Genomic DNA, 25,143 nt, shown 5'->3' on the forward strand with positions numbered 1-25,143 from the left:
GTGAGTAGAGGTTCCCTGTGTAGTTGGATGTTGACTGTATCTTCGTGGACTTCTGGGCTAGGCTGTCACTTACTGAGCGTCTGAAACACAGCTAAGCACTGCATCGAGAGTTTAACACACGCTCTGAGTCTTTGGGAAGCTTCAGAATAGGTAGTAGTAGAAGCAGTGGTTTGAATTAGGTCACCCAGAAAGAGGATATTGAGGTTAGAATCCTGAGTTCAGCCTTTGGAAACTTGAATATCTACAGCGGCGAAAGGAAGAGGTTTCGGAGAATGGAAGACGGGGTGGCGTCTTAGCTACGGAGCGCGTGGCCAGCATCTCCTTTCTTGTTTCACAGTTTAAGATGCAACCTGCATTAGTAGCATTTTATGCATCACTTTTTAAAAAAATTTTTAAAATTGAAGTTTAGCAGGGAAAGATAGAAGAACGTGGTTATTTGAAGTTTCTGGCTAGCTGATATCAAGAAGTGATATCCCCAGGGTGAGTCTATGGAAGGTTCCAGCTACACGTCTGGTTAGCTACACGCCTGTGTTATTGACACATCATTGTCCAAGGTAGACAGTATAAATTGGCTCTTTTTGATGCTTGGGGAGTGGTTCTTATTTCTGTCCTACAGCTTGAGGATTCCCTGGAAACCCCCATCTGTGGTTCAGTAATGGTTCCAAGCAGTTAAAAATCTGATGAAATTAACAAAACCGACCTCCAGAAGAACTGAGTTGGGCAAAAACTTAACAGGATTCATGGTCATCTACTAGTAACTTTCCCTTAAAAGGAAAATTACAATATGTTCTTTTCAGAATTTGCTGGGCTTAGCTATCAGGCCAGTGGTGGTTTAGATTTGGGGACGTAACCATGCATATTATGGCAACTTGAGCGGAATCACCGAAGCATGTTCTCGTGATGTGTCCTATAGCACCATTCTCTGTGTATGTAGATTCCATGGTGCTTAGCTGTTGGTTATATGGGAGTAACTCCCATCTACTTGGACAAAATTTATTCCTGCTTTTGAGTGTGGGAGTAGCCTAGCACTCTTGAGTGAGTGAAATAAAAAGCGGACACTGGAATTTTGTTAATGGAAGGTTTGTTTTGCTAACTGCTCTGTTAACATGTTATAACAATTAAAGTTATTGTTTTACTTCAGTCCCGTAATTTTTTCGGTTTCAATAGACTGCAAATCTATTTTTCCTGTCAAATCATGCTTGAAGTAATTGATGTTTGATGAATCTTCAAGTTTCACTTTCTATTGTTAAGTCTGAGTTCACTCCCCATATTGAATTAGATCACCAGAAAAAAATGTCTTCTGCACACTTTAACTTCCTGGTGGTGTGATTGGCTTTTCGGGTACAAGAAACTGTGCTTTGAATAAAGTAATTTTATATTTTGCAAAACCTAATGATATTCAATATGTTTGGTAGTCCCTAGTTTGCAGCACCCTTGTGCAAGGTAGGCATTGGTAAAATGAACTCAGTTAGCATCGGTATCAGGAAGGGCAGGACTCCCCAGGAGCTAGCATGCAGTGACGACTGCTCCTCACAGTACCCTTTTGCTCTGCTCTTCAGGGAGCTCCTAACTTAGGACTTAGTGAAATTAAATTTCTTTCAAATAAGTTTGGATTGCTCGCTCTTTTTAAGTCTCCTTTTTAAATGTCCTTTTGTATATGTAGTATTTAAATGTTGAAAGCTGCCCTAAATTCTTTTTAGGAGCATGAAGAAAGTACACAATATTTAATAAATAAAAATCAATTCATAAGACAAATATGTATTTGATTATACTTATGCATTTATGTGTTAGTCTTTAATCATCGGTATAAGAAGAAAGTAAGGAAGCTTTAAAAAAGTCAGTTTATTTTAAAGAACCGGCATTATGCCACAAAAGCCTCAGCAGTAAAATATGATTTCTGTCAAGCTGGTATCTGGCCCTGGCCGGTTTGGCTCTGTGGTTAGAGCGTCGGCCTGCAGACCAAAGGGCCTGGGTTGGATTCCCGGTCAAGGGCAAGTACCTGGGTTGCAGGTTCCATCCCCAGTCTGGTCAGGGCGAGTACAGTAGGCAACCAATTGATGTCTCTTTCTCTAATCGATGTTTCTCTCTCCCTCTCCCCCTCCCTTTCACTCTTTCTAAAAATCAATGGGAAAAAAATAATCCTCCAGTGAGGATTAACAACAAAAAGATGTTGTCTGAATTTTAGGGTGATACGCATTCAAAACCTGCACACTGCCAAGTTTCTGTGCCCAAGTATTCATTTCATGTTTCTTAACCATTTTTTTGTCCTTTCTTCCCCTTCCTGAAAGGAAACATTTTAGGCATTTCTTTCCTATGAATTTCCCATGAATTTTAAAACTAGTAATGTGGTATATATGTCTGTATAGTTTATACATGTATGTGCTGTGTACAGAAAAAGAGTAGGACTAACCAGTTTCATCTCTGAGGAGGATATCACCCCTGAGGAGAATGCATGGGTCAGGTCCATCCGTTTAGGAAGTGAACTTAGTTGAGTTTATAACTTTTCTTTCCCATTAGGTGATACTTTACATTCACTGTATACTTAAGGTCAAGTTTCTCAAGACAAGGTTTGTTGGATAATTTCCAGGCCCAGTTCCCAGTCAGTCATTAGTTTCATATAAAAGAACTCTCGCTTTGCTTCCCTTTGAGTGTGGTTTGCTTCTTGTTTCAGACGGGCTGATAGCTGTTGAGGTGTTACTTTGGGTGTGGCTGATGTTTCTTCGTGCATAGACTGGGGCTCACGGGTTTGGGGCAAGCAGACTGCAGCACTGAAGTTGCTTCCTCCTCACACTGCGTCAGGGGTTATAAACATGGTCACACTGGTGATGTTAACCTTGAGCATTTGGTTAAGGTTGTGTTTGCCAGGTGTCTCCACTGTAAATTACTGTTTTCCCCTTTCCATACTCTCTTCTTTGGAGGTAATTTACCAAGTCTGGCCTGCACTCAAAATGGGGTGGGATTAAGTGCCGCCTCTCGGAATGGTGAGTGTCAATATATTATTTGGAATTCTTTATAAGAAAGATTTTTGTCCCTTCTCCCACATTTGTTTATTCAACCATTTATTTATACCAGTATGGATTCATGTATATTTACTTTATACTGTGGATTATAATCAAATATTACATTTATTTTGTTCAAAATGTTTGAGCTTTGGCCATTGAGAGCTCTTTCAGGTTGGCTCCTATGTCCCTTTGCCATGCCCCCCCATCCTTTTGTATTTTGAGCACTTTCTGGCACTAGAAGGTGCTCCGGGTTCGCCTTGTATTTTCCCTGCCCCAACCCCTCCCTCCCTCATGCCCTCCCTCTCTCACTTATTTACTTGTTTGTTTATGTTAATGCCAACATCTGCATTTGATTTAGCCACAATACCCTGCTTACTGGCAATGAGCATCCTGTTTGCTTTTATATGCATTTAGTTAGGGATAAAAATAATAGATCTTAGCTTATTTTTATTGCACCTCATTAGACTTGGGGATCTCTCTGGGTTTTGGCTTTCCTCGTATTTGCTAATCTCAGTTTCATGCCATCTGCAGTTCTGATAAACCTGCCTCATAGGTCTTTTTTCAAATCTTTGACTCATTTGGTTATCGGGATGTCCTGGTATACTCTTGCTCCTTTGCTCTCCTTGGCACTGCTAGGCTTTAGAAAAGTATTTAATCTTAACCTTTTCTCTTGATCTTGGATGGTAGAGGCTGATGGTATTATCAAAACAAAAAGTTGGAGACAGTCAAAAACTTAAGTATCAGACTCAGTAGCAATAGATTAACATTTGTAGCTGGTACAGTGCATTGATGAGCAGTGCATTGATGAGGCAGCAATTCACTCGGGCAAATTCATGTGCATATATTCTTTGTAGACAAGAGGAAATGCTCTCCGTGAGTTTTTGTTGTTGGTATGGATGAGTAAAAGGCTTCCTGAGTGTGTGTTTGAATCCTCACCCAAGGACATCTTTCCCATTGCTTTTCGGGGGGGTGGGGAAAGCGAAACATCGATGTGAGAGAGAGACAGAGAGAGACATCAAGTGATTGCCTCCTGCACACACCCTGACCAGGGCCAGGAATTGAGTCAGCAACAGAGGTATATGCCTTTGGCCAGAATCGAACCCAGGACCCTGCAGTCCACAGGAGACTCTCTAACCACTGAGCAAATCGGCCAGGGCGGTTTCCTGAGCTTTTGACTCAGCTTCAGTATGTCAGCAAGACACCCAGCGTCTGTACGTGGAAACACTGGCAGTTCTCTGTCTGAATATATTTCCTATCAGTATTACATAGTTCTGAGCCTTTTCTGTAGCACAGCTGTATTGCCTTATGATGTTTATAACTAACGAAGTGCTTTCATTTTATTATATTTTTCATGTGTCAAAGACAAGGTTTGAGGAGTGGGCTCAGATTTGAGTTTAGTTCGTGCTGGCAGCTGGCCAGCAGGTGGTTCTGGATGTGGTGGAGGTAGGTTTCCAGTTGAGGGTGACGGTCGTTAGAGGAAATGCACCCATCCTTTGCACAGAACAGACCTGAAGTGTCTTGTTTGCTTTAGTCGTTGGTTTTTCTGGATACAGGTACAGAATGAGCACGTGCTGTTGGTGTACGCCAGGTGGCGTGTCCACCGTTGAGTTCCTGCAGCGCTATGCGTCCAGGACCTCGTCCAGTGAGTTCCAGACCGCAGACGAGGACCTCTGCTACTGCTTAGAGTGTGTGACCGAGTACCACAGGGCGAGGGACGAGCTGCCGTTCTTGCATGAGGTAAGTTACATCACCTGGGGAGTGTTTTTCATGCTTGATAACTAGGAAGAAAATAAATTTGACCTCTTTTGGGAGCATTCAGGGAACTGCTCATTTAAACTTGAAAGGCAATACGTACCTCGAGTACCTAATTCATTGCCTGCTGTGCAATAGGTGCTGAGTCAGTGGTCACCGACTGAGGGAATTGAATTGAAACATAAAGCAGAATTTTATGACCTCTCACTTTTAGTCATTTTGATATAAAACAACTTTATGAAGTGATGTATGGGCGTATTTGGTTTATGTGTTTATGTCAGTATATTTGACAGTGTTATAAATTCATGTGTCTGAATGGCTTGGGTGGTTTTTTCCCCTCTTTATTTTTAAATGGGTAAATGGTATAAACCTCTAAGGGCAAGCATGTTTTCTAGTCATAGTAAACCAAAGTAAAACATACAGTTTTAAATATGTAGCCATGAATACTTGGTTTATTACATTTATGTGGTGGAAAATACAAGGTAGAGAGCAGGAGGGGGATGAGTTATGACTCTGTTGGGAAAATGTTTGCAATTACGAAGTTTCCCAGTTATGACGCAAACAGTGCCTTTATGCTGAAGCTGATGTCTTAAGGAAGATACATATTTGAAGGTTGGAGCCTAGACAGGGACAGAGAAGGCTTAGCTCTTGCCTTTGACAAAGAAGCTCCAGCTCCTCATTTCCTGTTTAGTGGGCTGATTGCACGTCGAGACTCTGATAGTGAAACTCTGTACGAGCAGTGTTTAAACCTCTCGTGCTCTGCGTACAGTAAAACCTCAAGATATGGAACTGATTCAGGTGAGGGGGTGTTCGTTAAAGCCAAAAGTCTGTTATATAATAAAGTAGGTTTTCCAAATGTGCATGTTAAACAAATTGACCTTTTACTTAATGTAGACACGTTTGTATAATTAAGAATGTATGAAAAGTTTAATTTCACAGAAAAGTTTTCTATATGTATTACTATGATTTTAAAGTTATACTGAATGGGTCTAGTAAATGTGTGCATTCGCCAGTCACTGCCAGTAAACACATGCACATGGCTGGGGAGTGGCTTAGCGCACGTGGCAAAATCCACCTGCAGGAGTTAAAACTGCTGCAGAAAGTCACGACACCAGTCAACAGCACTAATTACCCTGTGCGGCAGTGTGATCCACGTGCAACATTGTTTATGAGTGGTGACTCTTGGATTTAAATATGTGGACTATAGTTGTACGTATGTAATTCAAAATTACTACAGTGTTTTTTCCAACATATGGCCTATTCGCTAACATTTGTTTAAAATAACTGAATTAATAACAAAAAAATAACTTGTTAATTTAATTGTAAGCAAATCTTGGTTAAAAGCATTTTAAAATTAACAGGGTGTTAATTTTCACATACAACATGCGGGCCAGAAATGTTATCTGTTAAATCTGAAGTCTGTTAAACCGAAGCCTGCAAAATCAAGGGTCTACTGCACTCATGTTCATGTATCATAATGCGGCCATAATTAGTGACCGTCTTCTTCCAACAAATCTAATATGTGATCTGTAGGACTTTAAGTTTCTGAATCCTATGCTTAGGAAAGACTTTCAGGCCCTCACATCTGGAATATTCTGCTGACAACCAGAAATAAAGCACGGTGCCCGTTGTTCTTTTCCTGTAGGCTTTATGGGAATTAGAAACCTTCCGTCTCATAAACCACTTTGAAAAGTCCATGAGGGCGGAAATCGAAGATGATGATGAGTTGTATATAGTTGACAACAATGGGGAGGCACAGCTGTTTGACTTCACTGGCCAGGACTTTGAAAATAAGCTTCGCGTTCCTCTTCTTGAAGTCCTGAAATATCCGTATCTGCTTTTACATGAGCATGTTAGTGAGTATCAAGTGTTCTGCAAGTTACATCAGTTTTATCATCTCAGGAATTGTAAGGATTTAGGTTTATCTGTATGAAAACCTGTTTGCTAAACATGTAATTAGGATATTTACTAGTATTTTCCCCAACATTTTGTTGTCAAAGTGTCCAAACATAAAGTAAATTGTGTTGTGAACCCCACATACACACCATGTAGAGTCCACCATTGCTAACGTCTTGCTGTATTTGCTTTATTATATATTTTATTCACCCATTCAGTACGTGTTCGTTCTTGTGCCTTTCTCAGCCTTGGCGCTATTGACATTTTAGACTGGATTAGTCTTTGTTGTGGGGACTGTTCTGTGCACTATTCTGTGTACCAGTGTCCTTGGCCTCTATCCACTAGATGTTATAGTACCCTACTCGCCCCCACCCCAGTTGTGAAAACCAAATAAAAAATGTCTCCAGAAAGTACCAGATGCCCCCTTGGAAGTTGGGCAGGGCTGGGGAGAGGCAGAGTCATCCCTGTCTGGGAACCACTGGGCTGCAGTGATTTTCATGAATCACTAGAGCATGTTATGGCTGCCTAGATTTAGGTCATTTATGTTTGCATATCTTAGTGTGAATCTCTTAGAAATAAAGACATTTTCTTGATCTGTCAAATCTAACAAAACAACACCTTTAAGGCATTTCATATCTAGTCCATATTTACATTGCCCCGTAGTCACAAATGTGTTTTGGCTGGTGTGTTAGAGTCCAGGCAGGGGTCATATGTGACATTTGGTTTCCCTTTCTTCATCTTCTTAACCCAGAAGTGTATTCGTGCATGCCCTGTGCACACACCTTTTTTGCTGGTGTGGTGGTGTTTTGGTGTTTTTCTTTTTGTTTTGTTTTCCTTAATTGACTTGTTGAGACCATATAGTTTCCCTGTAGAATAATGCACATTCTGGATTTTTCTCATTGTTTTTTGGTGATGTTATTTAATTTATGTGTCTATCCCTCTGTATTTTCAGTAAACTGGAAAGTTGATCTAAAGATTTGGTTAAGTACATTTAAAAATAGATTTTAAAATTCTAACAAGTTATTTTTTCAAATGTTTATTAAAGAATACTATGTGCAGAAAAATATATAAACTTGATATTTTTTCACAACTAAACACAACTTTTGTGGCCACCACACAGACACAGAAACGATGACATACCCCAGGAGCTCCCCTCATGCTTTTCAGGTTATTATTCCCTCCTCCCCAGGGCCAGCCACTGTCACTAACCATAGTCTTTGAAGCTTAACAAAGTAAAGTCAGTTCAGCTGATAGGGTGAATATATGAGTCTGTTGAGGACACTTTAGAGAGTGAAGAAGAAAGTTTCATAAAGCAGCAGGAGTTAGAGCAGTGCTTGCATGGTAGAGCAGTGTAGTGTTCAGACATAAAGCAGCCATGTTTGGGGAATTTAGTGTTTGATGATGGGAGCATTTCAAACCAGTGGGGAAAAGGGATTCTTCAGTAAATGAGAGCAGGACAAAATAGCCATTGTGGGGTGGGAGGTGGGGGGAAGCTGACTTTCTTTATTGCTCCATTACCAAATAAAGTCCGCACGAATCAAAATGTAAAATGCTGATGGAATTGGACCTATAACCATACTTCTAGGGAGACACCCTATGGAGATAATTATGCCAAGAAAAAGATGTATATACCAGTAAAGTCAGAATGACTCATAGGAACCACACTGGGATCAGTTAGTCTTTGGGATAGGTACATAGTGTTCCTACGTTTACAAGGGACATGTTTTCATTTCCTTACAAAACAACTGAAGGAGTGAGATTTAGGGACTCCGGATAAGTAGGTAAAATGTATATCAGATTTACTGCCTTATTTTTTCTGTTTAGATGAGTTATGTGTTGAAGCGCTTTGTCGGATGGAACAAGCGAATTGCTCCTTTCAGGTTTTTGAGAAACAGCCTGGGATCTATTTGTTTTTGGTTCATCCCAATGAAATGGTGAGTATGAGTGTTAGGCAACAGAAGGACATACGGTTATTTTTTTGCATATATAGCTGTATTAGAGGTTTGGATGTGCATTTTTAAAATGTCTGTCAGAGTATTCTGACAGCTGCTGCTTCAGCTCGGAAGACAGAGGGAACACTTGGGACTGCCAGTGCGCTGACCTGAGCCAGCGAGGGACGGTTCTCACGCGCCCCTTGTCTGCCTGTGCCCCTCCAAAAGTACCAGCTGCAATGTGTGGAAAAGTTATTTTACTCATAGATGAGATTTTTAAAAGTGTGGCTGGGTAGAGGGGAAGGGAAAGAAGGTCAGTTCCTAGATGTGAAGAGGAGTGTGAGAGGCGGCAGCGCAGCAGGGAGCAGCGCCTGGGTGTGGGGCGTGACGCTGCGCTCGCTGCGTGGGCTTTCTGTTGAGGCCCCCTGTGCATTTTCCTTCTCTTTTTAAAATGTTCTTTCATTGAAAATTACAAACATGTAAAAGTAGAATGGTATAGTGAACCCTGTATACTCATCACTGAGCTTCGTCAGTTATTAATATGTGGTCAATATTATACTCCCCTTTGGGATTCGTTAGAGCAAACCTGAGGCGCCAGAGCATTTCATCCATAGAACACTTCAGAAAGTCTCTAAAAGATAAGGACTTTTTATTTATGTATTTTTACAGTCTCCACATGGCTTCGTCTTTATATCCCTAGCTATAGGGACTTGTTCAACTAGTGTCCAGATGGTTCTCAAGGGTAGTAGTGCTACAATTTAGTTGTAATTTTGATGTGGTCATGGGAGGAGGCGAGCACGGCATTTATCTACTCTGACATCTTGACCAGAGTTTGATACTGGCTTTGGGGAAAAACAAAACAATACCATCCCCACACCTAAAATAATAATTTTTAATGCCATTTCTAGCTTTTAAATGAATGGAAGTGATGATCTCCTAAATGCTTTATTAGGGTTAGTTTATTCAAATCAGGATCAAATAAGGTTCACACATTGCATTAATTAGTACCTTGTGTCTTTTAAAAATTTCTTTTGGTCTTTGTCTTATATTTTTATAAATTGATTTTAGAGAGAGAGGAATGGGGGGGGAGAAAGAAACATCGATTTGTGCTCTGCTTATTTATGCATCACTGGTTGCTTCTTGTATGTGCCCTGACTGGGGATTGAACCCGAATCCTTGGTGCATCAGGATGACTCTCTAATCCACTGAGCTGCGTGGCCAGGACCTAGTATCTTGTGTCTTTTAAAATCTATAGGAAACCCTATATTCTTAACTAGGTTTTTGCTGAGTATAGACAGTTGTTTGTTGAATGAAGTAACGACTGTGTTATGCTTTTAGGTTCGGCGTTGGGCTATCCTGACTGCGAAAGGCTTGGGGAAAGTGGACAGAGATGATTATTATGACTTACAGGAGGTTTTGACTTGCCTTTTTAAAGTCATTGAGTTGGGCCTGTTAGAACATCCAGACATTTATACTACTTCTGTCCTTGAGAAGGGTAAACTGATCATCCTGCCCTCCCACATGTATGACACTTCCAACTACAAAAATTATTGGTTAGGTAAGTATTGTCACTGCACAAATGTTAGTATTTTCCTGTAGTTCTTATGAGTATCCTGCAAAAGGAAGTTGTCTCTTTTGGTAATCTTACCAAAATTGCTAAATACAGGATTTCTTAATTTCCAATCCTTTTGTCATTAAATTGACATAACCATTACACATCTTGTTCTTACACATTTATTCTAGAAACCATCTGTGTGAGAGGTGCATTTTCAAATATAGCAAATAGATCTTTTATTTGAAGCAATATTAGATGTAAAAAAATACTGGTAGAGCAGTTGACTTTAATAGTGTTTGATCTGCTTTAAAAACAGGCTTAATGCCTCTTTTTCCATCTGTAAAATATTCCCCCATAGAAAGAGATATTAGTTTTGGTTTTCAACAAGTTCTACACTGACTCAAAATAGTTCCACCCTACTTCATTGATTGGAAGTCTTACAGTCCTGGGTTGTATTTGGCAGTGGTTGGTACTTGAAATGTGGCGATCTTAAGATTGAGGCCATCTTAGATTTGATGAAATACAGATTGTGTGGTATTCATCTTAGAAACTGTTTTCTGACCAAGTTTGTGCCGTGTTCTCTTTATTCTCAAATCACTCTCAAGTCCTGTTACTCAGGAGCAGTTGTATATGAAAATATCAAGGGTTAAATATCTGAGGAACTGGATTCTGTTTTGCTTCATCTTTATGCCATGTTGTTGTTCTTGTTGTTGTTTTGTTAATCCTTAACAGAGGATATTTTTTCCATTGATTTTTAGAGAGAAGGGGGGTGGGGGGAGGGAGGGAGAAACATTGATTGGTTGCCTCCTGCACACCCCCCCCCAGTGGGGCTGGGGATTGAACCTGCAACCCAGGTACTTGCCTTGACTGGGAGAGAATCGAACCTGTGACCCTTTGGTTCATAGGCTGACGCTCTAACCACCAAGCAACACAGGCGAGGGCCTGCCTTGTTGGTTTTTTGCCAGCTAAACCAGAGGAGGTGTGAGGGTAGTAGTATTTAATCAGCCTGAGGAGACTGTAAATGATCTTGCAGGCATCTGCATGCTGCTGTCCATTCTGGAGGAGCAAGCCATGGATTCACTGCTGTTGGGCTCAGACAAGCAGAACGACTTCATGCAGGCAATACTTCACACCATGGAGAGGCAGTCAGAGGGTAACGCACTGTGTTTGCTAAATGCTTTTCCATACAGTAATGATATACTGGTGTCACTGCAAGAATTGGGTGAACGATGTGGAGAAAAGAAACTTTTGTGGTTTAGGTCACAGGTTCAGAATTCTAAATCGGAAGGGACCTTTAGAGTTTAATTCAACGCCTTTCTTTCATCAAAGAAGACATGGAAGTCCAAGTCAACTTAATTTTTCATGTTGAAACACCCAGTTAGTGGTAGAATTAAGACTAGAATGTATAGGAGATAAATTTTTAATGGCAATTTAGTTAAAATTGTGGAGAAATTCTTCCCTGTCCCACTGTTTCTTTTTCCTGGTTCTTCATTTCATTTTGGTTCTCTATTGTTTCACTGTCCAGCCTGGTGACTGCTAGTCAACTGTGGCTCTGCAAATTAAAATAAAAATAGAAGACTTGGTTTTTCAGGTCTACTAGTTTATTTCTGGTGCCTACTGTGTTGAACAGAACTGAAGTGGAACATTTGCATCACCACAGAAAACTCTGGGATGGCACCGCTCAGAGAGTCAAGAAAACAGGGTCTAAAACTTGTAGTCATGTTTCCTATTAGACCCAACCTTCTTTTGCTTGTGATTGTATCAGGCCGATTGGGGAGAATTTGTGCTTAAATAAGTGTCTCTACTCTTGTCTTCTTTATGAAGGAGTGAATCAATAGAGACCAAGCGTGTCAGATTCTATGAAAAGATAATAGATGTCATTTTCCCACTTTGAGCCCTCTTTAGGCAACTTGAGTGTGGCTATGAACTCGTTTGTGGGAGATTCTGAAATATGTAAATGTTATTCTTTTTGTTAATCCTCACCCCAGGATATTTCCCATTGCTTTTCAGAGAGAGTTGGGGGGCTGAGGAGAGAGAGAGAGAAACATTGATTTGAGAGAGACACATTGATTGGTTGCCTCCTGCACGAGCCCAGGGGCCGGGGATCAAACCCCCAACCAAGGTCCATGCCCTTGGCCAGAATCGAACCTGGGATCCTTCAGTCCAAGGCCAACGCTCTCACCACTGAGCAACCCAGCAGGGCCCTGTTGTTATGTTTTGATCACACATTTTCTTGCTCAAGTATTCCTGATTAAGACTCTTACTAATTTGTTTGCCAGCATTTACTACATAAGTTGCTCATGTCTCTGCATGCCTTGCACGTAGAAGTTTGTTCTCTCTGTCACTTCAGCTCCCTAACCTTCAGAATGTCACACCTCTCTGAAGCCTTTCTTAATTGTCTTCACCGAACTGTTGACACCCTTCCTTAATTTGACAGCTTACGACACGTAAGACAGTGTGTCGGCCGCAGTAGCGGATAAGAAAGTACATGACAAGGTCTGCATGACTGGCTGTATGATAAAAAGTGGAGCCTAAGGGCCCTGAAGGCGGTAAAACTGGAATTTCTAGGGAGACTGGAGAACAGGACGGCACAGCGAGTTAGAGCGCGTGCCTCGGAGGGAGGGCGCTTGCCATAGACGGCCGCCTGGCTGGGCACGGGTGCCGGGGAGGAAGCTTTGGAGCTGCACGGGGTCCGAGGGCTTTGAGAGGTGGTGGATGTGAAGGCTTTCTGCTTGTTTGGGGAGAGGCCAGCTACCTGTCTGTGCTGCAGGCAGGGAATGATTACGGGAGTGTGATAAAGCTAGGGAGAAACCATAGAGGACAGCCTTGTAAGTGCTTGACTGGGGACTTTGACTATTCTTAGCAGACATTAAGGAGCAACGGAGTTCTTGAAGGAAGGGAGTTCCGGGAGAAGTTGGGCTGAGTAGGAAAGACCGTTTCAGGTGTGGCAAACGGTGGGAAAGTTGTTTACCTAGACTATTTCAATTTGTTCCCCATTTAAAAATTTCTTTTGCTCGAAAAAAATGCAAAAACAATTAAAAAATTTGCCAGTTTTTTAAAACCTGTAATTGGCAGTACTTTACTTTTCGTTTCTTGCTGCTTTGTTTTTAGCTTTGTTGCTACCCAGATCAAAACTGCTTAATTCTCAATATGGTTTAGTATTGTTTCTGACTGTTTTGTAATTTGGCAATAACTCCATTGTATTTCAGATGATAGCGAAGATCCTTTCTGGCCGGCCCTGCACTGTTTCATGGTCATTCTGGATCGCCTGCGATCTAAGGTCTGGGGCCAACTTATTGACCCTATTGAGGCCTTTCAGATCATTATCAACAATGTGAGCTACAATAGAGAGATCCAGAACATACGCAACAGCTCTGTGAGGTTAGTTCGTGATGTGCCAGGATCTCGGTTATTTGCAAGGAACTCTGTTGTGTCTTAACAAGAGGGGTTTTCTCTCTTTCCTCATCATTTCTGTAATTTCTCCCTATTCCTGATGTTCCAGGGCCAAGACAGAACCGGAGTCTTGTGTGGATGGTATGGTGACTTGCAGCCAGATTGTGTATAATTATAACCCTGAAAAGACCAAAAAGGTATACAACAGTTTGAGCATTTAGGTGACATTGTATTGCCTTTAATCTATAAGGCCATGTTTTACATAATTAGTTGAATTGCAGATTTTATGATATGTGGCTATCCTGAACCAGCTGCTGCATAAAGGCTTTATGGTTGAACCAGACGTGTTGTGCATGCGGCAGTAATGGACTTAACTACAACGTGCATACTTTAGTTTTTAAGTGCATTAGGAAGGGTGGAAGTTTATGGGATGGGGAGATAAGTGCCAGGACTAGAAATCAAAACCAGTTAATGGAAGGAGGGTTAGAGTAGCATGGAGGTGGTGTAAGTTTACCATTACATGAAACCTGCACCTCAGAATTGAACTACAGTTTCATTTTCTTGAGGGTATGTGTAAACCAAAATAGGAAAATGCAGTGACAGAGATGTTATCATTACTGCTCCTTTGGAGCCACTGCCAGATGACTTCTCAGAGCTCTGTGCAAATGCAGTGGTAGGAAGCTTGGCACATTCTTGTTTACAATTTGTGTGCTAACCCTGTCACAAATGGTGTTTGTTTGACTGAATGTCAGTATTTCTTTGTTTTAGGATTCAGGATGGAGATCAGCCATTTGCCCAGATTATTGTCCTAACATGTATGAAGAAATGGAAACATTAGCCAACGTGCTTCAGTCAGATATTGGTCAAGACATGCGTGTTCACAACAGCACGTTTCTGTGGTTCATCCCTTTTGTTCAGTCCCTCATGGATCTTAAGGATTTGGGTGTGGCTTATATAGCAAAGGTCATTCACCATCTGCACTCCCAAGTCAAAGATGTTCTCAACCAAACAGCTGTTGTGTGTGACAAAGTCACTGAGTTTTTTTTTCTTATTTTGGTGTCAGTGGTTGAACTCCACAGAAGTAAAAAATGTTTGCATCTGCTCTGGGTTAGCGCCGAGCAGTGGGTGGAAGCCATTGTGAAATGTGCCAAGCTTCCCACCACTGCATTTGCCCGGAGCTCTGAGAAGTCATCTGGCAGTGGCTCCAAAGGAGCAGCAATGATAACGTCTCTGTCACTGCATCCAATGCCGTCAAACTCTGTACAACTCGCTTGTGTGCAACTGATTAGAAGTCTCCTTAAAGAAGGTTATCAGCCTGGGCAGCAGAGTCCTTGTAAGCCATTCTGGGATAAGCTCAACTTATTCTTGCGAGGAAATTTATCTCTAGGTTGGCAGTTGACTAGTCAGGAAACCCACAAGTTACAAATTTGTTTAAAGCAAATTATTAGAAACATAAGACTCAAAGTGCCTTTGGTGGAGCCGGCTCCTCCATGTAAAATCCCTCCTGCCTCTTATAATAAAGAGGAAAGTGAACAAACAGGGAAGATGTGTGAAAAAGATGTGCACTGTCTGGAAAATTACAGCCCAACATCTAAAGAACCAGTAAAAGCTGCTGTATATCCAGTGCAAGAGTGTAACATATTAAGCAAAGCAAGTAACACTGTGGAAGAGGGTAAGGAGCAAAATTACATAAAAGATTTGAAACTAGAGGACCATCTCTCAGCTGAGTCATACTTAAAGCAGAGTAGTCACCACCTGGCCACTGAAAGAGCCCAAGATCAAGTTAAAATGCACACAAGGAAGCAGAAGTCTGTAAAAGGTAATTCCTCATGTGCACCACAGAACTGTGCTTCAAGAAGTGATGCTGAAAGGGGATGTGACAGAGGGGTAATGTCAGCACGCTTGTTGACTGATTCTAATGCTGAGTCTCTGGAAAAGGTGTCCACGTCAAAAGAGGATTTCTCTCTAAAGGATGGTGTTCTTGGCAAAACTTCAAAAGCAAAAAGTAAGGCACAGAAAAGTGAAATGTGCGTGAAGTTATCTCATGTAATGAAGAAGCAGCACAGGAAATGTGCCTTGGTCGGTAATACTGTGGACTTGGGAGGAGACCTATTTGTGTCTGACACTGAGAACTTTTGTTCAAGGACAGATACCGCAGGTCAGAAAAGGGATAGCTGCAGACACAGCCTCTCTCTAGAGCCTACTGATGGTCTGGGTCAGAAGGATGGAGGACAGGAATCGCATAATGGCTTATTGCTGAAAAATAAGCAGTTGAAGAATGAGTTAGATGTTCCTCCTTCCCGTGAAAAGTGTCGTCAGGTTCAGGAATGTCAAGTTGATAAAGAGCTCTCATTTACAGAAATCAATACTTTGATGCATAGAACATCTCTTTCTAAAGATCCTGTGACTTTTCTTGGATCAAGAGATAAGGGAATTAGCAAGAGCATTGATCAGGTTTTTTCTGACCAGAGAGAACAGGCCCCTAGCATCAGTCCTCAGTGTGACACCCTAACAGATTCTCAGGTAGACAGAGACCTCCACAAATTATCTTTAATAGCTCAAGCCAGTGTCATTAAGTTTCCATCAGATTCAACTCAAAAAATCTCATCCCAGCTACAAAGAAAAGTAAAAGATAAAAGAAGTTTCAGAGCCAGCCAAAACGATGTCAAGGAAACCTGCCATGAACCAGTTATCATCATTTCAGATGATGACGGTGATGGTGATGGACGAATTCCAGATTCTGAGAGAAACAGTAAACAAGGTGAAACGTGCATTGAGAAGGAGTGTCCTGGGCAGGGTGCTTCAGCAGCTACTCCACATGTGAGCAGGAAGCTAGCAAAGGAAGAAAAGGCAGATTTCCTCGTGCCGTTCGAGGACTGCGATTCGCAGGTTTTTGAGTTTGAAAGCCAAAAGAAAGTGTTTTCGGTTTGGCAAGATCAGAAACCAGACAGCAGGGATTCAGTTCAAGAGGATGAAAAAAGCTGCTGTGTGAGTCACACAGCTGATATCACAAACGACTGGGGTTATGATACAGACTATCCCATGTTGGAAGAAGTTACCAGCAAGGGAGCAGAGGGCATCGAGCGTGCAGAGCCACAGAACAGCAGTACTCTTGAGGAATTATGTGAAATTCGAGTAAAAAAACCCAAGAGAAAGCAGTGTAAAAAACTGATGGCTGAAGACACTTTAAGGCCTTCATCTTCTCTCAAAAAGGAGGACCAGTCTGATGGTCTTAATGAGAGAGATCTAACTGAAAATGATTTAAAAATTATAGACATGAGGACATCTCCCAATTCAAGTGTTGAGAGAGCCACTTCGGTTTCCCTAAAGAAGTCTCCAAAGCTTCGTACTTATTCCAAACCTGTCAGGAGAGTCTCAGTTTCTAAAACGCCCAAAAAAACATATTCAGATACCAAAAAAGGGCAGAATAAGAGTTCAGATTACATAAGTTGTAGGACAACTCCTGCTATAGTGCCACCAAAGAAATTTCGCCAGTGTCCTGAACCAACTTCAAGGGCTGAGAAACTTGGTCTGATAAAGGCTCGTCGTCAGGCGTTTGAGTTGTCTCAGCGATCTTTAGACATCATAGATCAGTTGCGTGACCATGGCAAAACTGTTGGAGTAATTGATAACCAAAAAAAGACTAAACTGATTTCTCCTCAGACTCTTCCTGTGAAAGATAAGAAATTGCTTGTGAGTCAAGATCTTCAGTTTCAAAGGCAGACGAGACCCAGATCTCGACGGAGCAGACGAGGACTTTACGAAAGCGCGGGCACTGCAAGAGCAGGACCACGTGCAGCCCGGAATTCCAACCCGGTCGCCCCAGAGTTAGGTAGGTCAGGTGACGGTAACAGAGGAGGAGCCGAGGCAACAGCTAACAGCAGTGGACATCAGTCGACGTGTGTGTCTCCTGAACGCGAACCTGTGACAGCAAAATACGTTTCTCCGGCGGCTAGCGACACTAGTGTCCCGAAGCCGTGCGATCCCCCAGTGTTAAATGGGAGAATACCAGCACGTGAGGCGGCGCCCTCCGCTCCCGAGGGCCCGGCGGGTGGGCAGCATTTAGAGCCGGCAACTTTGAAAAAGGGGCAGCCTGACTCCGACAGCGACGTGGAGGGAGATGATATCTTCTTAACACAGCATGATCCCGAAGATATGGACTTGTGTTCACAGATGCAGAATGATCCTGATAATAGACTCATCGAAGAGGTCCATTGGAAAGATAGGGCTCAGGTAGAGGATTCTGTACACTGGCCTCAGTTGGAATCTCTGAGTAGCGCAAGATGCAAGTACAAAGATTGTGCTGAGACTGTGAAAAGCCAGGGCGACTACTGCTCGAAACACTCAGAAGCTAAAGCCGCCGATGAAGATGTCTTCCGTAGACCGGGCCTGCCTCTCTCCGCTCCGAGGCCTCTGCGGCCTTCCACCGCGAAGGTCTTTAGCTCCAGCAGCACTTCACGAACTGCTCATCTCTCCAAGTCTTTGGAAAGCGCCTCGGCGCTCCCGGGCCTAAAGAATAAGTTAGATGGGGGACAGTCTGTTCCGAAAGGAGCACAGCTGGCCCCTCTGGCGTCTCCGAAGCTGGTGGGTGACCTGAAGATCCCGTGCAGCGTTCTTCATTCCCCGACCCCGAGTGGCCCCAGCAGGCAGGCGTTCACACTCCCGTTTGCCGAGAGCAAACCTTTTCCGTCTGCTCAGGTCAGCGCGTTCTCGTCGTCACAGTCCACCTCCGACGCCTTCGTCAGAGAGGTCTTGAAATGGAATTACGAGATGTTTGTGAAGTTTGACCAGTGTGGGCCCCCGCTGAGTCTTTGTCAGGCCATCTCAAGACCCGTGCCTGTCAGGTTTCAAGACTCTGGAGATTATTTCAAGGTTTTCTTCCCTCTGGTGATACTGAATACTTTTGAAGCAGTAAGTATGGATTTTAATTATAACATAATTCAGGTTTTGAAGTTGCTTCTTTCCTTAACCCTGCTGAGTGATGGGCTGCAGTTAAGACTACTGGGCTCATGATGCTGCAGCTTCTAGGCTTCATGTGGAGCAGACATCTGTGCCTGACACTGCTCGAGATGCTGGTGGCCCTTCACCTCTGCCCTCTGGAGCTACAGGCACAATTCAGTGCCGATGCACTGAGTCCCCAGCTAGCCCAGGGGGACACGTTTGTCAGCGCAAAGGGAAGGGAAGGTTTCTCAGAGGAGATAGTCTCCCATCTGATTTTTTTTTGGAAAAGTAACGTAGGCCTTTATTCAGCTTTTCTTGAAGATGTGGCAAAGGATAAGTTACATTGAGCAACAACACCCAGTAAATCCTAAATTTCTCTTAGCACATCCGTCTTCCCAGGTTCTTGCCCATCCTAGCAGCTGCTCTCTGACTTCAGCTGCCTCCCTTTCCCTCCCCCAGCACAGCCTGTTCTGGTTCTTCTCTTTCCCTCACCTGCCCGAGGACCGCCCCGTGAGATACCCGATTCCCAGTTAGGTTTGAACCTCGGGCAAGCAGGACAGTTCTCTAGTGTTAGCACCTAGCAGCGTTGTTAAGCCTAGGTTTCGTTGTTTTGACGTACATTCCGCTTGGTGCTTTTGGAGCTCCCTGGATTTGTGATTTGGTTTCCGACATTAATGTGGGGAAACTCAGGCCTTATTGCTTCAAATGCTGCTCTGTTCTTCCTCTTCGGCCTGGTGTTCCAGTATCTGTCTTTGCCCCTTTTGTAGTTGTGACAGTTCTTGGATATCCTGTTCTTTTTTCCCCAGCTGGTTTTCCTCTTTGGTTTTCAGCTTTGGTAGTTTCTGTGGCTATAGCCTCAGCTCAGATTCTTTCCTCAGCCAAGTCTACCAACGAGCCCATCAGACGCCTTCCCAGCCTTCCTCTCTGTTCCAGTGCTTTCGATCACTAGCATTTCTTTTTATTCTTTCCTGTCACTCATATCTCTGCTTACATTGCTCACCTATTCTTACATGGTCTTCTTTTTCCAGTATCCTCTTAGCATATTAACTGCAGTTTTTTCTATTCCCTGGTTTGCTGGTTCCAGCACCCATGCCGTACCTGACTCTGCCTCAGATGCTTGTTCTTCAAATTGTGGTGGCTTTTCACTATTTTAATTGATTTATTATTATTTTTTTTTTAGAGAGATAGGAAGGGAGAGAGGGGAGGGAGAGAGAGAAAGAACATTGATATGAGAGTGAAAACTGATTAGCTGCCTCCTGCAATCCCCCTGCTGGGGATTGAGCCCGTAACCCAGGCTGTCCGGAATCGAACGGGCATGGGACAGCACCCAGCCAACTGAGCCACATTGGCCAGGGTCATACTGTGTTTTTTGCCTTTGAGGATGCCTTGTAGTTTTTGTTGAAAGGTGGACATGATATACTGGGTAAAAGGAGCAGCAGTAAATAGTCCTTCAGTGATGTGGGGCGTTGTCGGGGAGGTGGAAGTGTCGTGTAGTCCAGACTGAGCGCCTTACGCACGTTTGTCCCTCACCTCTTTAGTTGGGACAAGAAGGCTAGAGTGGGCTGGACTTGGACTCGGTTACTTCTCTTCCCTCAAGTACATGAGGTTCTGATAAAACCCCAGCGGGTTAGGCTCTGGTAAAGTGTTCCCCCACAGAGGCCTTGTTAAGAAGATCTGAGTGCTGTGGTGTGTTTCAAAGTGTTTCCTCTTCCCCTCCCCCTGCTGGAAGCAAAGGGGTTTTCTCCAGTCTTCACTGTGAGGATCTGATAGAGCTCTCAGAGATAAAACTCACCACATGTGGGCCCCTAGAATTTTTAACGTTAGAGTTGTCCATACTGAGCCTTCAACAGTTTGTCCAAGTTCGGGTTCTTCTGCCTGACGCAGGTTTCTGTGTAAGGGTTCTGCTCTGTGAGTTGTGCTTATCTGTATCCACCTGTCTGTCTCCCGGTTCTGGGGGGCAGCAGCGTCACTTCTCTGGAATATAAGAGGAGTTGTTGATTTTTTCACTTTGTTCAACTTTTTACTTGTTAGGATGGAGTGGCGACTCCTAAGATCCTTACATGCCAAACAGAAACCTGGAAGTCGCCAATTAACTTTCAGTGTTTCTGTCACCTGGGATTCTGGGTTCTGGATTTTACTGTGGCTTCCTTTGGGAATTTTTGCTGTTTGAGAATTGGCTTTCCAGAATGTTCTTGCTTTCTTAATTTTTTTGTTTTTTGCTTTGTACAGGTAGCACAGGAATGGATCAACTCTCCCAGTAAAGGAAAATTCTATGAGTTGCAGTTACGAAAATTTCCTGCAGAATATAAAAAATACTGGGAGTTTGTGGGTAAGTTCTTTTTTATGTTACTTGGAATGTATCATATCATAATTGGACATTTCTGTTTGAGGAAATGTCATTTTCTGGAACATAGATTTCTTAAACTGAATTTTTAACCTCTTACAAAGAATATGTTAAAGTCTTAATCAGGATAATTACTGGGACAGTTATGAATATAAAATTTATGCTTTTAATCATTCTGTAAATAGAATACCACAGGCCAAAGTGTCCATGGAAGCTGGGCATGGGAGAGAGGGTGAGTGAAGGGGCAAGATGTGGTGAGGGGCGTGTTGTGATAATAGTGTTTATAGATTCTGAATAAATCTTCCTGCTGTCTGTCCGCTCATTTCATGATCAGTGTGAAATACATAATCACATTTACGTATTAGTTATAAACAAGCCACGTATTCAGAACTCTTTAAAATAAGTGTAAGACCTACCCATCCCCCAAACCCATCCTATTCCATGGATTCACCTACGAAAAAAGCACGTGTCTGTTTGGGGTAGGTGCTCTATGTTCATTGTAGCACATTCAGATAATAGTAGCCAGCAGTGAAAGAGACATTGCCCAGTGCTCCTGTCATTCAGAAGTACTGTGGACACACTAGTGTGTGTTTTACTGCCAGACTTGCCACTCACCTGTGTGAACTGTGTGTGTGTGGGGGGGGGGAGGTGTGGAGGGGGAGTCATTTTACCTATTTTGTGACCAGTTATTCAGCAAATATTTATTGGCTTTATACAGAGTGGGGCAAAAGAAGGTTTGCAACTGTGAGTACGCAAAACAGTTCATTCTTGTATTATTATTTATTAATTATTGTATTATTTTCCATAGGATCAACTATAAACCTACTTTTGCCCTACCCTGTATATACTATCTGATCGTATATGATTCTAGATGCTGGGTATGTAGCTATTAAGAAAACATAAAGTTCCTGCCTTCGTGAAGCTTCCATTTGGCGTATTTTCACTTACTGTGTTGTGGATGTCTTCAGAGCTGTGGAGAATGGCAGTGCGCTGAGTATTTGTAGTCGGCCCTTATAAGCATGTTCCATAGTCCCAGGCCACCGCTTGTTGCTGGGTCGGTGTGGGCGCCGCTTGCTGTTTACACTGCTGTAAACACCGAGTGAGCCTTTGTGCTGGTCAGACCGGATGCAGCGCATTCTGAGGCTTGAGTCATGCCGCCTCTGCCTACCGAAAGAAATGCCGTTTCACTTCTGATGCAGGATTAAGGATGTACATCCCCTCATTTGCTGGTTTAAACTTTTTAATTTTACATATGAAGATGTATCTCATTTGAGATGGTGGTTTTTATCCCCAGAGCTTCACTCGTCATTTGTATTACTGGGAGTCGGGGGCAGGGGTAATTTGCTGTTTGTGCCTTTTGCCTTTTTTCTATTAGGGAGGTTTTCTTCTTAATTTGGATGCTTTGTTGTAAATATTTATACCACTGGCATTCTTCCTTCCCCCTCCTTCCCTCCCTCCTTACCTGAGGATATTTTTTCCATTAATTTTTAGAGAGAGTCGGGGGGGTGGGAATAGAGAGACATCGATTGGTTGCCTCCTGCACATTCCCCGACCAGGGCTGGGGATCAAACCTGAAACCCAGGTACATGCCCTTGATCGGAACTCGAACCCACAACCCTTTGGTATGCGGGCCAAGGCTCCAACCACTGAGCCACACCAGCCAGGGCTGGCATTTATCTTGATCATATGATAGATTCACATAGTATTTACTCTAGTGTCTGGCTTCTTTTATTTAACATGTCTGTATAGTTCTTCAATTTTATGTGTATATTTGTTACTTTTTCCGTCACTGTGCTGTTATACCATTGTATGACTATATCACAGTTTTGCTGTTGGTAGATGGTTTTTCCCAACAGCTTTGACCTATGTGTCAGAGCTCTCCAAGACACCCCCAGGTTCAGTGATTCCATCAGGGGACTCAACATATTCTCCTGGCTATGACTTAATTATGGCGAAAGGATACAAAGCAAAATCAGCAAAGGGGAAAAGCACATGGAGTGAGGCCTGGAGGGAACCAGGAGCAAGCTTCCCGAGTCCTCTCCCAGTGGAGTCACACAGGACACACTTAACTTTCCCAGTCATGAGTCCTGACAGCACAGGTGAAATGTCACCCACCTGGGAAGCTCCTTAGAGACTCAGTGCCCGCAACACCTGCTGCCCAGCCTGAATTCCCTACTTCCAGAAGGAAAGTGGGTGCTTGGCACAAACCACATTCTTTCTGCAGGCTGTGTAGGCCCAGTGAGCTGTTCTCATCAGTGAACGATGAGAACTGTCCCGAAATACAAGTTCCCTGAGGCCAATGGCCAGCCACGTAAGCAGGCCTGTCACAGGGTCGCAGCCTTGGGCCTGCGGTGTTCACCTTCCCACATGACGTTTTATGAACGGCGATCACTCTCATGTCCTTTAGTCGTCTTGTGAGGGCATTTTGTGGAGCACATCCAGAAGTGGGTTGCAGAGTGTCAGGGCAGACTCATACCTAAGTTCAGGTTGGGCAGGTAATGCCAAGCCTGCTGTACAGATTAGATTGTACGCCAGCAGCAGGGTCTGAGAAGTCACTCTCTGCGTCCTCACCAACACGTCTGTGTTGTGTTAGTTTCAGCCAGTGTGGTGTGTGTATTGGCAGCCTGCTGTGGTTTTATTCTGTGACAGCCTTTGTAATGGTGAGATTCAGCCCCTTTCATGGAGTTAGTAGGTGTCTCATAACCTCTTTGGGGAAGTGCCTGTCAAAGGCTCTGGTTCACTTTCTGTTAGTTGCCTTTTTCTTACTGATTTGTAGGGATTCTTTATATAATCGGCATGCAAGCCATTCTGCCATGTTAGCTTGCGTTTTGACTCTCTTAGCGATGTCCTAAGAATTCTTATTTTATACTTCATGAGAATTTCTTATTTTTAACATAAATGCATTTGTGTGTGTGTGTGGTTAGTGCCCTGTGCCTCATTTAAGAACCCTTTCCTGCTGCATCTCATACCGATACTATCTTACCATCTAGAAGAGGTGTCGGCAGGCTACGGTTTGCAGATCCACCACATATCCTGTTTTTGCATTGCCCTAGATTAAGGTTTACATTTTAAAGGACTTTGAAATGAAACGATGGTGAATGTGCAGCAGATACCATATGTGGCCTGCGAAGAAAAGGGTTGGCTCTTTACAGAAAAAGTTTGCCAACCTTTTTCTGGAGGATTTGTTGTTTCATCAACCTAGAATTGATTTTAGTACGTGAGTGATGTGTGGGGTCATGTTTCATTTTTTTCCCTAGTGAAGATGGAGTTATCATGGTGCTGTTTATTGAAAAGACCATTCTTTCTTGCTCCACTGAGCCTCATTTGTCACAAGTCTGGTGTCTGTTGACTGTGCAGGTCTTTTTCTGGGATCATTTTTCTTTTTATTGGATCATTTGTGCCCATATCACATTGCCTAGTTCCTTAGCTTTGCTTTATAATAAGTTGGGTTGTTTTTTTAAAAATATGTTTTTGTTGATTTTAGAGAGAAGGGAAAAGGGCGGGGAGAGAGAGAGAGAAACATCGAGAAACATCGATTGATTGCCTCCTGCATGACCCCTGCCTGGGATCAAGCCCGCAACCTGGGCATGTTCCCTGACTGGGAATTGAACCGGTGACCTCTTGGTGCATGGATGATGCCCAACCAACTGAGCCACACCAGCCGAGCTGTAATAAGTTTTAATGCCCAATGTGTAAGGCCTTCTACCTGTTTTGCCTTCAGAATGCCTTGGCTATTAGTATCCCTTTGCATTCCCAATATGAATTTTAGAGAGAAAAAGTGTGAAAACTTGTTAGGAATTGACATCTTTTAATACTGATTTTCATGTCATCAGTTATTTAGGTTTATTTTCAGTAATGTTTTGTAGTTCTATATGGAGAGGTTTTAACTCATCACCTTTGGTTAGTTTTTTGGGTTGCTTTTGGTCATTTGTAACTTTATTTCAGTGAATATCTCTAAGAGATATGGACCTTAAAAATCATAGTAAAATAATATTTTGTTGCTAAAATATTAACAGTTTCTTAATATCAAGATAGCCGGTCAGTGTTCAAATTTCCAGTTTCCTCAAAAATAACAATTTTTTTCAGCTGATTTGAATTAAAATCCAAGTTAAGTTCACTCATTGACATTGGTTGATTTTTTTTTTAACTATAATTATATCATTCATTTTTTTCCCCTCTGTGATTTATTTGTTGAAGAATTTGGGTCATTGATCCTGTAGAGTTACTCACTGTCTGTATTTTACTGATTGCAACCCCCTAGTGGTGGTCATTATGTTTTTATATCCTCTGCAGTTCCTGTAAATTGATAATTGGATAATGGGGTTTATT

The 25,143-nt window shown here is 42.7% G+C and overlaps 1 protein-coding gene across 1 annotated transcript in view; it reads left to right on the forward strand.

The window, feature by feature from the left end:
- SETX (senataxin) overlaps window positions 1-25,143 on the forward strand; it is a 53,928-nt gene that overhangs the window by 1,242 nt on the left and 27,543 nt on the right. The window contains exons 2-11 of the mRNA XM_087822992.1: window positions 4,556-4,739; window positions 6,400-6,610; window positions 8,475-8,584; window positions 9,920-10,139; window positions 11,170-11,289; window positions 13,346-13,517; window positions 13,639-13,726; window positions 14,298-18,113; window positions 18,228-18,440; window positions 20,700-20,799. Of these exons, the coding sequence (XP_087679118.1) occupies window positions 4,563-4,739; window positions 6,400-6,610; window positions 8,475-8,584; window positions 9,920-10,139; window positions 11,170-11,289; window positions 13,346-13,517; window positions 13,639-13,726; window positions 14,298-18,113; window positions 18,228-18,440; window positions 20,700-20,799 (5,227 nt within the window). The 5' untranslated portion in view covers window positions 4,556-4,562. The remainder of the gene's footprint in view (window positions 1-4,555; window positions 4,740-6,399; window positions 6,611-8,474; window positions 8,585-9,919; window positions 10,140-11,169; window positions 11,290-13,345; window positions 13,518-13,638; window positions 13,727-14,297; window positions 18,114-18,227; window positions 18,441-20,699; window positions 20,800-25,143) is intronic.

This window comes from Miniopterus natalensis, chromosome 12, assembly GCF_054644295.1.
Source record: "Miniopterus natalensis isolate mMinNat1 chromosome 12, mMinNat1.hap1, whole genome shotgun sequence".
Lineage (NCBI taxonomy): Eukaryota > Metazoa > Chordata > Mammalia > Chiroptera > Miniopteridae > Miniopterus > Miniopterus natalensis.